Source organism: Scyliorhinus canicula, chromosome 18 (assembly GCF_902713615.1).
Source record: "Scyliorhinus canicula chromosome 18, sScyCan1.1, whole genome shotgun sequence".
NCBI lineage: Eukaryota > Metazoa > Chordata > Chondrichthyes > Carcharhiniformes > Scyliorhinidae > Scyliorhinus > Scyliorhinus canicula.
The window spans coordinates 67,950,558-67,965,927 of NC_052163.1; the positions used below are offsets into that span (position 1 = coordinate 67,950,558).

The 15,370-nt window shown below is 47.5% G+C and overlaps 1 protein-coding gene across 4 annotated transcripts in view; it reads left to right on the forward strand.

The window, feature by feature from the left end:
- unc13d (unc-13 homolog D (C. elegans)) overlaps positions 1-15,370 on the forward strand; it is a 495,771-nt gene that overhangs the window by 23,782 nt on the left and 456,619 nt on the right. For all 4 annotated transcript variants that reach the window (XM_038777597.1, XM_038777599.1, XM_038777598.1 and 1 more), the window contains one exon: positions 6,541-6,597. In XM_038777597.1, the coding sequence (XP_038633525.1) occupies positions 6,541-6,597 (57 nt within the window). The remainder of the gene's footprint in view (positions 1-6,540; positions 6,598-15,370) is intronic.

The window sequence follows — 15,370 nt, forward strand, 5'->3', positions numbered from 1 at the left end:
CGCCTTCAATGCTTCCCAGACCACCGCTGCTGAAATTTCCCCCGTGTCATTGGCCTGCAGGTAGTTCTGAATACATTTCCTCAACCGCCCGCACACCTCTTTGACAGCTAGAAGTCCCACATCTAACCTCCATTGCGGGCGCTGGTTACTGTCTTTACTAACCTGCAGGTCAACCCAGTGCGGTCTGAGATTGTGATCACTGAGTACCCCATGTCCACCACCCCTGCCAGTAAGGCCCTCGTCAGAATAAAGAAATCAATACGGGAGTTAACTTTATGCATGTGTGAGTAGAAGGAGAGCTCCTTCACCCTCGGCTGCCCAAATCTCCATGGGTCCATCCCCCCATCTGCTCCATGAACCTTTTTAGTTTCTTTGCCATTGCTGGCACCCTGCCTGTTTTTGAGCTCGACGGGTCTAAGCCAGGGTCAATAACTGTGTTAAAGTCCCCTCCCATGACCAACCTGTGCGAGTCCAAGTCCGGTATCTTCCCCAGCATTCTCTTTATGAATTCCATATCATCCCAATTTGGCGCATACACATTTATTAATACCACCTGCACCCCCTCCAATTTCCCACTGACCATCATTTACCGACCTCCCATGTCCGAGACTATTCTACCCGCTTCAAACACCACCGGCATATTGATCAGGGTCGCGACCCATCTAGTCTTTGGGTCTAGTCCCGAGTGAAAGACCTGACTGACCCAGCCTTTCCTCAATCTAATCTGGTCCGTTACTCTAAGGTGCGTCTCCTGCAACATTACCCCGTCCGCCTTTAATCCCCTAAAATGCGCAAACACACGTGTTCTTTTGACCAGCCCATTTAGCCCTCGTACATTCCAGGTGATCAGCCTACTTGGGGGGCTCATTGCCCCCCCCCCCCCACTTCACCGATCAGCCATCCAGTTTTTTGGGCCAGCCTCCAGCCCGTGCTCCGCGCCTCCACCGGCCCGCCCCCAGGCAGTCCCCGCCCTCAACCTCCTCTCTGTCCCTTGGCCCAAGTCCCTCCCTCGTCAGCAGAACCTTCCCCCCCCCCCCTCCCCCAGGAACAACACTCTGTAACCCAACCCCTTTAATAAACCTAACATATCACACACCCCACTACGCTTCCGTGAGCTAACCTGCCCAGCTAGCTTTGTGGCCCCCCCCACCCCTGGCACCGAGAAGCCTCCCACCTATTGTTTCCTCCCCACCCTTCCCGCCCGCCACCCCGCTCATTCATACATATTCCAATGACAAACAATCCCAACAGAATTGCCCGACAGAAAAAACAGGCAGAAAAGAAAAAAGCTAACAAAGATCAAGTAAGAGATCCAAAATCTACACAAGCACACCTCCACCCCGCAACAGTGCAAATGTAAACCTTAACTCACTCAGCTCTGCCATTGGTCCCAAATCAATACAGAAGGCGTTACAGACAGCTTTCACAAAACGAAAAGCGAGAAACTTAAAAAAAAAAATCATGAACATTGCAGCAAAGTTCAAAAGTTCTCAGTCCACCACCAGTCCTTTCCTTTTCGCGAAGTCGAGGCCATCCGCAGGCAACTCGAAATAGAACATAGAACAGTACAGCACAGAACAGGCCCTTCGGCCCTCAATGTTGTGCCAAGCCATGATCACCCTACTCAAACCCACGTATCCACCCTATACCCGTAACCCAACAACCCCCCCCTTAACCTTACTTTTATTAGGACACTACGGGCAATTTAGCATGGCCAATCCACCTAACCCGCACATCTTTGGACTGTGGGAGGAAACCGGAGCACCCGGAGGAAACCCACGCACACAGGGGGAGGACGTGCAGACTCCACACAGACAATGACCCAACCGGGAATCGAACCTGGGACCCTGGAGCTGTGAAGCATTTATGCTAACCACCATGCTACCCTGCTGCCCTGAAATAAAAGTGCTCTTCCTCGTACATGACCCAGAGACGGGCCGAATACACCAGTCCGAACTTCATCTTTTTCTTAAAAAGGGTCGACCTGATCTGGTTAAAGCCTGCTCTTCTCCTGGCCATCTCCGCACTCAGGTCTTGGTAGATCCGCAGGATACTGTTGTCCCATTTTACAGCTCCGTGTCTGCTTGGCCCACTGTAGAATACATAGATACATAGAAGATAGGAGCAGGAGGAGGCCTTTTGGCCCTTTGAGCCTGCTCTGCCATTTATCACGATTATGGCTGATCATCCAACTCAATAGTCTAATCCTGCTTTCTCCCCATAGCCTTTGATCCCATTCTCCCCAAGTACTATATCCAGCCGCCTCTTCAATATATTCAAAGTTTTAGCATCAACTACTTCCTGTGGTAATGAATTCTACAGGCTCCACAGGTTTAGCTCACTGGGCTAAATTGCTGGCTTTTAAAGCAGACCAAGCAGGCCAGCAGCACGGTTCGATTCCCGTACTAGCCTCCCCAGACAGGCGACGGAGTGTGGCGACTCGGGGTTTTCACAGTAACTTCATTGAAGCCTACTCGTGACGATAAGCTATTTTCAATTTTTTTTTCATTTCTTTGTGTGAAGTAGTGTCCCCTTATCTCTGTCCGAAATGGTCTACCCTGAATCCTCAGGCTGTGACCCCTGGTTCTGGACACACCCATCATTGGTTAGCACCAACTACTTCCTGTGGTAATGAATTCCACAGACTCGCCACTCTTTGTGTGAAGGAGTGTCTCCTTATCTCTGTCCAAAATGGTTTACCACTGAATCCTCAGGCTGTGACCCCTGATTCTGGACACACCCATCATTGGTAACATCTTCCCTGCATCTACCCTGTCTAGTCCTGTTAGAATTTTATAAGTCTCTGTGAGATCCCCGTTCATTCTTCTGAACTCCAGCGAGAACAATCCCAACCTAATCAATCTCTCCGCGTATGACAGTCCCACCATCGCTGGAATCAGTTTGGTAAACCTTTGCTGCACTCCCCCGAGAGCAAGAACATCCTTCCTCAGAGAAGGAGACCAAAACTGCACACAATACTCCAGGTGTGGCCTCACCAAGGCCCTGTACAATTGCAGCAACACATCCCGGTTTCTATACTCGAAACCTCTTGCAATGAAGGCCAACATACCATTAGCCTTCTTTACCGCCTGCTGCACCTGCATGCTCACCTTCAGCGAATGGTGCCCAAGGACACCCAGGTCCCGCTGCACACTCCCCTCTCCCAATTTACAACCATTCGGGTAGTAATGTGTCTTCCTGTTTTTGCTTTTAAGGTTAATAACCTCACACTTATCCATAATATACTGCATCTGCCATTGGTTTGCCCATTTGCCCAACCTGTCCAGATCTTGTTGTAGGATCCCTGCAACCTTGTCACAATTCACCCTCCCACCTAATTTGGTAACATCTGAAAACTTGGAGATGTTACACTTTGTTCCCTTATCCAAATCATTCATATATATTGTGAATAGCTGGGGTCCCAGCACCGATCTTGTGGTACACCACTGGTTACTGCCTGCCAATGTGAAAAGGACCCATTAATCCCTACTCTTTGTTTCCTCTCTGCCAACCAGTTTTCTATCCGCCTCAATATATTTCCCCCAATCCCACGCACTTCAATTTTGCGCAATAATCTCTTCTGCGGGACTTTGTGAAAGTGCAAATATACCCCCTTGTTGACTGTACTGGTTACGTCTTCAAAGAATTCTGGCTCCCCGGTCGACTGTTCTGGTTACCTCTTCAAAGAATTCCAACAGATTTGTCAAGCATGATTTTCCCTTCATAAATCCATGCTGACTCTAACTGATCCTGCCACTGCTTTCTGATAATGGATTCAAGCATTTCCCCATTGCTGATGTTAGGCTTACTGGTCTATAATTCTCTGCTTTCTCTCTACCTTCTTTTTTGAATATCAGAGTGATGTGAGCTACCCTCCAATCTGCAGGGACAGTTCCAGAGTCTATCGAATCCTGGAAGATGACCACCAATACATCCACTATTTCCAGAGCCACCTCCTTAAGCACTCTGGGCTGCAGATTTTCGGGCCCTGGGGATTTATCCGCCTTCAATCCCATCAGTTTTCCCAGCACATTTCTCTACTAATGTTGATCTCCCTCAGTTCTTCCCTCTCACTAAACCTTTCATTCTCCAACATTTCTGGGATCTGATTTGTGTCCTCATTTGTGAAGACAGAACCAAGAATGTACACCATCTCTTCAGCCACGTATTCATCCTATATATCCTGTCATTTCTACTCTGACTAGCACGTGGCACCGGTAATCCTGTGATCACTATCTTTGAGGTCCAATTTCTTAACTTCCTTCCTAGCTTCCTATATTCTGCCTTTCGGACCTCATTCCTTTTTTTACCTTTGTCATTTGTACCAATGTGTACCACGACCACTGGCTGTTCACCCTCCCCATCCAGAATGTCCTGTACCCGCTCCGAGATATTCTTGACCCTAGCACCAGGGAGGCAACATACCATCCTGGTGTCTCATTTGCGGCCACAGAAACACCTGTCTATTCCTCTTACAATTGAATTCCCTATAACTATTGCACTGTCACACTTATTACTCCTCCCCTCTGCAGCAGAACCAACCGTGGTGCCACGGTTTGGCTGTTGCTGTTTTCTCCTGAGAGGCCATTCCCTTCAACAGTATCCAAAACGGTATATCTGTTCTGCAGGGGAATAGCCACAGGAGATTCCTGCACTACCTGCCTCGCTCTCTCGCTCTGTCTGGTGGTCACCCATTCCCTTCCTGCCTGTGGAGTCTGAGCCTGCGGTGTGACCACCTCTCCATACGTGCTATCCACGACACTCGCGGATGCTCCACAATGTCTCCAGCCGCCGCTCCAGCTCTGAAACTCGAGCTTCCAGAAGCTGTAACTGGAGACACTTCCTGCACACATGCTGACGCTGGGGACTAGAACTGTCCCCAGCCTGCCACATGGAGCAAGAGGAGCAGACCACTTGGAGCTGTCCTGCCATGAATTATTCTTTTAAATTAAACCTTTGAAATTAAACTTTAGAAAGATGTTTTTTTGTCAGATTAAATCCAATCCCCGTATACTATTTAATTAGATTTTTTTTTAAACTGAGTATTTATCCCTCTTGATCTGACAACAAATTAACAATAATTATTTAATTGAAATTTAAAAAATTATTTAAATGAAATTTAAAAAACTAATTTAAATCAACTTAAAAATGGTAATCTAAGTCAAACCAAAACTAGTATTTCAATCAGTAACTCCCGATATTCAAATTTAGCCCAGTCTGCCTTTCAGCCAATCAGGCCACAGTTTCGTGTGACATCACTTTACTGGGTTTTTTTCAATTTTGAAACAAACAAACAGGTGTCTTACCCAATAGTGCTCTTCCCTGAAGTCTCACCCTCTCTCTCTCTCATGCGCTCCTCTTTACTCCCTCTTTACTCATGCGCTCCTTACCCAAGTACCTGTGGAATGTCACCACCATTGCTCTCGGGGGGTCTCCCGTTCGCGGCTTCCTCGCGAGTGCTCTGTGAGCTCTGTCCACCTCCAAGGGTCAGGAGAATGTCCTATTCCCCCAGCAGCTTCACAAACATGTCCACCATGGAAGCCCCTGCGCCCACTCCTTTGGACCCCTCCGGGAGCCCAACGATTCTCAAGTTCTGCCGGCGGGATCTATTCTCTAGGTCCTCCACCTTCTCCAGGAGGTTTTTCTGCTGGTCCCGCAGCATCCCCACCTCCAACTCCAACGCAGTTTGATGTTCCTTCTGGTCAGCCAGAGCCTTCTCTACTTTCTGGATCACCCGATCTTGGGCATCCAATCTAAGCCCCATTTGCTCAATTGACTCTTTTATCAGGTCCAAGCAGTCCCGTTTCTGCTTAACGAAGCCTTCCTGAATAACTTTCATCAGCTGCTCTGTTGACCGCTGGGTCGACAAGCCAGAGGTCCGGCCCTCCGCCCTGCTGTCTCCCGCTGCAGCTTCAGCCCAAGCCTTCTCTGTCCTTCTGTTTCTGCCTTTGTGAGCACTTCTAGTCCTCCTCTCCGTGCACTGATGTGGGAATTTAGTACACAATTGCCTCTGTCCTCAATTTTTCAATTCAAGAAAATCGGGGGAACAGGTCCAAAAGTCCGGCCCGAGCGGGAGCCACCAAATGTGCGACTTACTCATTCATAGCCGCCACCGGAAGTGAAACCCTCCCCAAAATCTCACCGCTACTCCCTGATTTGTTTTAACGCCTCTGTTCTTTTTAGCCTTTCTGAAGTCCTGTAGGTCTCAGCCCTTCACCCAGAACTCGACCTTAAAAAATGTAAACGTGATCAAATAATTTGGACCATCCAAAATGTTATGTTCTTTGACTCTTAATATGAAGTATGGAATACAAATTTCTTGTCATAATCCAGCAATGAATTGTCAGTATACAAAAGCTGAGATTCAGGTAAGTGTTTAAGCTCAGGCCCAGGCCTAAGTAAGTAGCAAACTCCTTCGCTTTAGCTTCTTTTTGATCAAGGCACTGCTGTGGAAAGGGTATTTCCATAATCCCCATCAATTGTGGGGAATAATTAGTTATTGATCAGATCGTGATCTGGATGTTTTGTCTAATTCCACAGATGGAGCCACAAGCCCTGAAAGGAGAAGCCAAACCTGCTCAGTTCACAAAGGAAGAGGTAAAAGCATATTTACGAGTGTGTCTGCATGTTTGGATGTGCATGGGTGTGTATGGCAGATGTAAGCCTGACAGTAAAGCCATGTACCAGTTGGGCTCATGCTCCCCACCGCCTCCTCCACTTTCTGGATTGCCCGGCCCTGGAACTCCAGCCTCTGTTCCACTCTCTTGATTCCCGATCTGATCGGTTCCACAACTTTGGCAAGGTTTCCCAGGGCCTCCTTCCTCTGCTGGCTGAATTTACTGTGCTAAACCACAAGATGGTTTAGCACAGTGGGCTAAACAGCTGGCTTGTAATTGTAAAGAGCAATGCGGGTTCAATTCCCGTACCGGCCTCCCCGAACAGGCGCCGGAATGTGGCGACTAGGGGCTTTTCACAGTAACTTAATTGAAGCCTACTCGTGACAATAAGCGATTATTATTATTATTAGCTGCTCCATAGACCATTGGATGGGCAGAGCCATGCCCTCCACCATCTTATCCTGTGGCAAACCACAAAGACTTTTCTGTTCCAGCAGCTCTTTTCTTCTCGTCCCACTCCTAGTTTGTGGATCCGTCCACCAGCCACACCAGAGGAGTAAAATCTTCTCCAGGTACTCCTGCACCTCTAGCCATCAAAAACATCACCTTTTGTGTGGGGAAAGCGGCCTCCACCCGCGATTCTCCAGGCCCCGACGGGCCAAGTAGCCGCCGGGATGGCCCGAGTCCCGCCGGCGTGGGTCACGTATGGTCCCACATGGCGGGACCGGAGGTTCTGTGTGTGGGGGCCGTCCTGGTGGGGGGTTGGGGGGATCCAATCCCGGGTGGCGGGGGGGGGGGGGGCCTCCATGTGGCCTGGCCCGAGATCGGGGCCTACCGATCAGCGGGCGGGCAGGCTGGTTCTGTGGGGGCCTATGTTCCTTCATGCCAGACCACTGTAGGGCTCCGCCATATTTCCCAGGGGCCAGCGCAGACACGGGAACCCACGCGCATGCGCGGAATCACGCCAGCCGTGGCGTGCCGGCTGGAGCTGTGGGACCACTCCGGCGCCGACCTAGCCCCCTAGGAAGGGGAGCATGCCGGACAATTGAGGACCGTTGACGCCGGAGTGGTTCACGCCGCTTTCACGCCGGTGTCAGAACTTGGCCACGGGATTGGAGAATCCCGGCCATTACGTATTTCCTTAATTGTCTGTCACTGCATCTCCTTTCAACTTAATTTCCCAATAGACTAGACCTGCTTTTGTACCCTTACAAACGTTTATTCAGATTTGCAACATTGATTTTTGACCCACATTTCTCCCCTTCAAGCTGAACACAAAATTCTATCATGATATGATTGCAGCTGTCATGATGTACAGACATACAGATAATGATATACAGACAGGCAGCTAATGAACACCGAGAACAGGACATGACCAATGAGCAGGCATACACCCAGGGGCGGTATCTCACTACAAAAGGCGGGAAGCACTGACAATCCGCCTCTTTCCACTGATGAACATCTACAGAGTGAGTCAGGGTGTATGTACAGTATCACACCTCCAGCATGTGGCTAAGAGCTAGTCTGGCTCAGTCAGGCAGAGTAACCACACCTAGGTTAGCAGAGAGTTGAACTCATAGAGAACTGTGCTAACTGTGCTACTAGTTCAATGAATCAGATTGAACTAACTTCAAGGTCTGGAGTATCTTTTGATTAAAGCTGCATCCAGTTGCAGGTGTGTTATACCAGAGTACATAACACAACAGCAGCCTCCTTTATAATGATGTTATTGATGAATCCTGTCTCACTATAAGGTCCAAAATAGTCTGCTAACCGGTTGACTCTCGAGCATACTGCTCTAAGAAGTTGTCCCGAATATACTCCCTGAACTCATGTTCCAGGCTACTTTTGCCAATCTGATTTGTTAAACCTACATGAAGATTAAAGTCACTCATGATTATTGCAATACCTTTGTTACAAGCCCCATTTATTTCTTCCTGTACACTCTGTCCTACTGTGTAATTACTGTTAGGGAGCCTATATACTACGCCCACTAGTGACCTCTCACCTTTCCTATTTCTTATCTCAATCCAAACTGATCTTGCTCTTTTGATCATTTCTCAATACTAATGACATTCTTAATTAACTTAATTAACAGAGCTATCCCACCACCTTTTCCTAGCTTCCTACCTTTTTGAAATGTTAAATACTTGTCAATGTACCAGCCTCCCCGAACAGGCGCCGGAATGTGACGACTAGGGTTTTTTCACAGTAACTTCATTTGAAGCCTACTTGTGACAATAAGCGATTTTCATTTTCATTTTCATGATCAGGTCCCAGCCTAGGTCACCTTTGTTTCCATGTCTCTGTCATGGTTATCTGGTCAGACATATTCATTTCTATCTGTGGTAACAATTTGTCCAATTTGTTATGAATGCTGCACAGATTCAGATCCTGAACCATTAACTCTGTCTTTTCACCATTTTTGCAATCTCTGGCCTTGTTTACTGTGCACTCTATAGTTTATACGCTCTGTCCCTTCCTGTCATACTCTGGTTATCTTCACACAAACCACTACCACTACACTATTACCTTATTATTTCCCTATAATTTACTCTATCTCCTCTCACATGATTAAAAAAAGGAAGGCAGATTATTATTTGAATGAGTGTGAATTGAGAGAGGTAGATACTGGTTGCGATCTTGGTGTCCTGTGCACCAATCGCTGAAAGTAAGCGCACAGGTCCAGCAGGGAGTAAAGAAGGCAAATGGTATGTTGACCTTCATAGTGACAGGATTTGAGTATGGGAATAAAGATGTTTTACTGTAATTGGTGAGGCCACACCTGGACTATTGTGTGCAGGGGCTGGTTTAGCACAGTGTGCTAAACAGCTGGCTTGTAATGCAGAACAATGCCAGCACGGTGAGTTCAATTCCTGTACCAGCCTCCCCGAACAGGGATGTGGCGACTAGGGGCTTTTCACAGTAAGTTCATTGAAGCCTACTTGTGACAATAAGTGATTATTATTATTAGTTTTGGTGTGATTATCTGAGGAAGGGTGTCATTATCTTCCTGTAGAGGGAGTGCAGTAAAGGTTTACCAGGCTGATTCCTGGGATGGCGGGACTGTCATAGGAGGAGAAACTAAATTGGTTCGGATTATTTTTAGAGTTTAAAAAAGTGAGAGGGGTTCTCATAGAAACTTACAAAATTCTAATAGGAATAGACAGGGTAGATTCAGAAAGAATGCTCCCGATGTTGGGGAATCTAGAACTAGGGTCATAGTTTGAGGATACGGGGTAAACCTTTTAGGACTGGCGTGAGAAGAAATTTCTTCCCCCAGAGAGTGGAAAATCTGTGCAATTCACCACCACAGAAAGTATTTGAAGCCAATACGTGAAATTTCAAGAATAAGTTAGATATAACTCTTGGGGCTAAAGGAATCAAGGGATATGGGAGGAAAGCAGGATCAGAGTAATGAACTTGATGATTGGCCGTGATCATAATGAATGGCGGAGCAGGCTCGAAGGGCCATATGGCCTCCTGCTTTTATTTATTCTTTGTTTCCCCCTGCCCCCGTTATTTAGTTCAAAGCCCTCTCTATCATCCTAGTTATCTGAGTCATCAGAACACTGATTCCTGAACAGTTCAGGTGAAAACCATCCCGACAGTACTTTCTCCAGTGCCCCATGAATCGAAACCCCTTTCTCCCACACCAGTCTTTAAGCAATGCATTCATCTCTCTAATCTTATTTGCCCAACACCAATTTGCTTGTGGCTCAGGTCATAGATAATCCAGAGATTATTACCTTTGAGGTTCTGCTTTTTAATTTAGCCCCTAGCTACTCATAATCCCTAACCATAACTCCTTTCCTAACCCTGTCTATGTCATTGGAATCAACATGGACCACGATAACTGGATCTTTACCTTCCCACTGCAAGTTCCTCTACAGCCCCAAATAGATGTCCTGAATACTGGTACTGGGCTAGCAACACAGCCTTCCGGACTCATGCTCCCCATTGCAGAGAACTGTGTCTTTACTTCTGCCTATTCTGTCACCAATTACAAATCGATTCCAATGAGAAAAGTGCGGGATTCGGCAGATCCGTGATTGACACTCGGGAGGCTGACAAGCTGCAGCCGCAAAAACACATTGCACTCCCCACATACACTTATCCCAGGAAGATGGGACAGTTTATACTGGAGTGCGCCCATACAGCTGATAGGTCAGCTGGGGCCAGAGGGCACCAGAGGGGTGCCCTGGGGCGGGGGGGGACACCTATACAATCCATGGCATTTGGTTCAAAGTGGACTGTTAGCGGTGTGCGCAGCTGCATGGCTGCCTTGCCAGCTGTGGCAATGGTGTTCCGTGCCCGTCCACCCCGTCAGAGGCTTTTCCCCAGGATAGAGGGGTCAATTACTAGGGGGCATAGGTTTACGGTGCGAGGGGCAAGGTTTAGAGTAGAAATACGAGGCAAGTTTTTTACACAGAGGGTAGTGGGTACCTGGAACTCGCTGCCGGAGGAGGTGGTGGAAGCAGGGACGATAGTGACATTTAAGGGACATCTTGACAAATACATGAATAGAATGGGAATAGAGGGATACGGACCCAGGAAGTGTAGAAGATTGTAGTTTAGTCGGGTAGCATGGTCGGCACGGGCTTGGAGGGCCGAAGGGCCTATTCCTGTGCTGTATTTTTCTTTGTTCTTTGACCCCACAGCCCACCTCCTGGCCACCCCCCACTACTCCCCCGGCCCTGGCAGAAGCTCCCCCAGCCAGCGGCACAACTTGTCAGCACACTATGGCGATTCACTCTCTCCCTCAGCCGGTTTCACGGTTTTTAAAAGCATAAGTGAACCATGCCGTTGGGAACTCGGCCTATCGGAGGCGGAGAATTGCGGAGGCCCCGCTAATGATATGCAAATGGTGTCTACTGTACGAGCTGAGTGAAACGCATTGACACCGCTTTCGAGGTGCGATTTGGCAACGGAAGCTATTTTTCACCCAATCGCATTTCCCGATTTTGACGTCGGCTAACGGAGAATCCCACCCATGATGTCTAAAACCGCTCACAGTACAATAGGTGTGGTCTGCTCGAGGCTTTGTATAACTGAACCATATCTCCTATCCCCTTGTATTCTGTTCTCTCGGTATAATGGCCAACAAGCATTTTTGATGGTATTCTGACATTTTAACAATCCCTGTAGCAAAGCTTCCATTCTTTCCAGCTTCATGAAGAAGGTGAAGGAATGGGGTTGATATTGACCAATATTAATCTCTCAATACCCTCACTGAAACAGATGGTTTGCACAATTCTCACATTGCTTACTTGTTATATTTCCCCAGGCTGCAACAGTGACAATATCCTAAAAGTAGGAGCACTTTGGGATGTCCCAAGGCCATGAAAGGCACTTTAATATGCAAGTCATTATTCTGCAGTATTCAGGAACTGCTAGATTGTCATCAGTTATCAGCTCATGTTCTTGGTCTGCAGCAGTGATCCTTATCGGTATGTGGGAAATGAAGCGCATTTTCATGGTTCCCAGCTTTTATAAGGTCTGTGGACCTATTTATTTTTGTTCATCAGATGTGAATGTCTTATTTTCAAGGGTGGTTAGCTGACTTTTGAACCGCTGCTTTCATGTGGTATAGGTACACCACCGTGCTGTTAGAGAGGGAGTTCCAGGATTTCACAGAAATAGTGAAGGAATATATATTTCCCAGTTATGATAGTCTGTGGCTGGGAGGGGAACTTGCAGGTGGTGGTGTACCCATGTGTCTGCTGCCTTTGTTTTTCTAGAATGCATATTAGTAGAGGTTGCAGTTGTGGGAGGAATCTTGGCGAGTTGGTGCAGTGCATTTTGTTGATAGATCACCAATGATGGAGGAAGTGAATGTTTATGGTGGTGGGAGGGGTGCTGATCAGGCAGGCTGCTGTGTCCTGGATGGTGTTGAGTGTTGTTGAAACTGCACTCACCCAGGCAAGTGGAGAGTATTCCATTACGTCCCTGACTTGTGCCTTGTAGTTGGTGGATAGACTTTGGGGAGTGAATTACTTTCTGCAGGATTCCTAGCCGATTACCTCCTCTTCTAGCCACAGTATTTATATGGCTGGTTTAGTTCAGTTTCTGGTCAATGGTAACCCCCAGGATGTTAAGGGTGGGTGACTCAGGAATGTAACGTTTTTATTTTAGAAAATATTTTCTGAAGGCATTTATAATTTTAACAATTTTTTTTTTTTATAAATTTAGATTACCCAATTATTTTTTCCAATTAAGGGGCAATTTAGCGTGGCCAATCCACCTACTCTGCACATTTTTGGGTTGTGGGGGCGAAACCCAGCGCCGTGAGGCGGTTGTGCTAACCACTAGGTCACCGTGCTGCCCTTTAATTTTAACAATTTTAAACATCAGGTTTCAACAAGAAGTAAACAATATAACCACCCCCCCCCCCCCCCCCCCCCCCTACCCCACCGCCTCCGTAACAAGCCCCAGCCAACATGGCTTACACAAACAGGACCTCTTTTCCCCAGCCCATTTTCCACTGGTTTTCCTAACCTTACTCAACCCCCTATGCACCCCCCCCCCCCCCCTCCCCTGCTGACAGCTTAATTTTTCTTGAAGAAGTCGATGAACGGCTGCCATCTCTGGGCAAACCCCTGCAGCGATCATAATGTGTGGACCACCTTAAATCGTATCAGTCTAAGCCTGGCAGACTACAAGGATGCATTGACTTGCCTCAGGGCCTTCTCCCATAATCTGCCTCCAACTCCCCACCCAGCTCTTCTTCCCACTTTCTCTTCACCTCTCCTATTGGGGCTCTCCCCCACTCCATCAGTTCCTTGTAGATCTGTGAAATCTTCCCTCTCCTATTCCTACTCTTGACAACCCCCCTCCCCCGGTTGTCCACACACTCGCTACCAGTGCCTGATATATATAACAACTGGACCCAGTCCTCAAATCCCTGCCCAAACCCAAACCGTCCCAGGACCTCCCAGAGATATTCCCACTCCACTCGATCAAAGGCCTTCTCTGCGTCCATGGCAACCACCACCTCTGCCTCTCGTCCCTCTGGAGGCATCATGAACAAAAGAATGAACAAAAGAATGACTAGAGTAAGATTAGGGCCAATCAAGGATAGTAGTGGAAAGTTGTGTGTGGAATCAGAGGAGATAGGGGAAGCGTTAAATGGATATTTTTCGTCAGTGTTTACACTGGAGAAAGACAATGTTGTCGAGGAGAATACTCAGGTACAGTCGACCAGGCTAGATGGGATTGAGGTTCACAAGGAGGAGGTGTTAGCAATTTTGGAAAGTGTAAAAATAGATAAGTCCCCTGGGCCAGATGGGATTTATCCTAGGATTCTCTGGGAAGCCAGGGAGGAGATTGCAGAGTCTTTGTCCTTAATCTTTATGTCGTCTTTGTCGACAGGAATAGTGCCGGAAGACTGGAGGATAGCAAATGTTGTCCCCTTGTTCAAGAAGGGGAGTAGAGACAACCCTGGTAATTATAGACCTGTGAGCCTTACTTCGGTTGTGGGTAAAGTGTTGGAAAAGGTTGTAAGAGATAGGGTTTATAATCATCTTGAAAAGAACAAGTTGATTAGCGATACTCAACACGGGTTTGTGAAGGGTAGGTCATGCCTCACAAACCTTATTGAGTTTTTTGAGAAGGTGACGAAACAGGTGGCTGAGGGTAAAGCCGTTGATGTGGTGTATATGGATTTCAGTAAGGCGTTTGATAAGGTTCCCCACGGTAGGCTATTGCAGAAAATATGGAAGTATGGGATTGAAGGTGATTTAGCGGTTTGGATCAGTAATTGGCTAGTTGAAAGAAGACAGAGGGTGGTGGTTGATGGCAAATGTTCATCCTGGAGTTCAGTTACTAGTGGTGTACCGCAAGGATCTGTTTTGGTGCCACTGCTGTTTGTCATTTTTATAAATGACCTGGAAGAGGGTGTAGAAGGATGGTTTAGTAAATTTGCAGATGACACGAAGGTCGGTGGAGTTGTGGATAGTTCTGAAGGATGTTATAGGATACAGAGGGACATAGATAAGCTGCAGAGCTGGGCTGAGAGGTGGCAGATGGAGTTTAATGCGGAAAAGTGTGAGGTGGTTCACTTTGGAAGGAGTAACAGGAATGCAGAGTACTGGGCTAATGGCAAGATTCCTGGTAGTGTAGATGAACAGAGAGATCTCGGCATCCAGGTACATAAATCCCTGAAAGTTGCCACCCAGGTTAATAGGGCTGTTAAGAAGGCATATGGTGTGCTAGCCTTTATCAGTAAGAGGATTGAGTTTTGGAGCCACGAGGTCATGCTGCAGTTGTACAAAACTCTGGTGCGGCCGCACCTGGAGTACTGCGTGCAGTTCTGGTCACCACATTATAGGAAGGGTGTGGAAGCTTTGGAAAGGATTCAGAGGAGATTTACTAGGATGTTGCCTGGTATGGAGGGAAGGTCTTACGAGGAAAGGCTCAGGGACTTGAGGTTGTTTTCGTTAGAGAGGAGAAGGCTGAGAGGTGACTTAATAGAGACATATAAGATAGTCAGAGGGTTAGATAGGGTGGACAGTGAGAGTCTCTTTCCTCGGATGGTGATGACCAACACGAGGGGACATAGCTTTAAATTGAGAGGTGGTAGATATAGGACAGATGTCAGAGGCAGTTTCTTTACTCAGAGAGTAGTAGGGGGGTGGAACGCCCTGCCTGCAACAGTAGTAGACTCGACAACTTTAAGGGCATTTAAGTGGTCACTGGATGATATGGATGAAAATGGAATAGTGTAGGTCAGATAGGCTTCAGATGGTTTCACG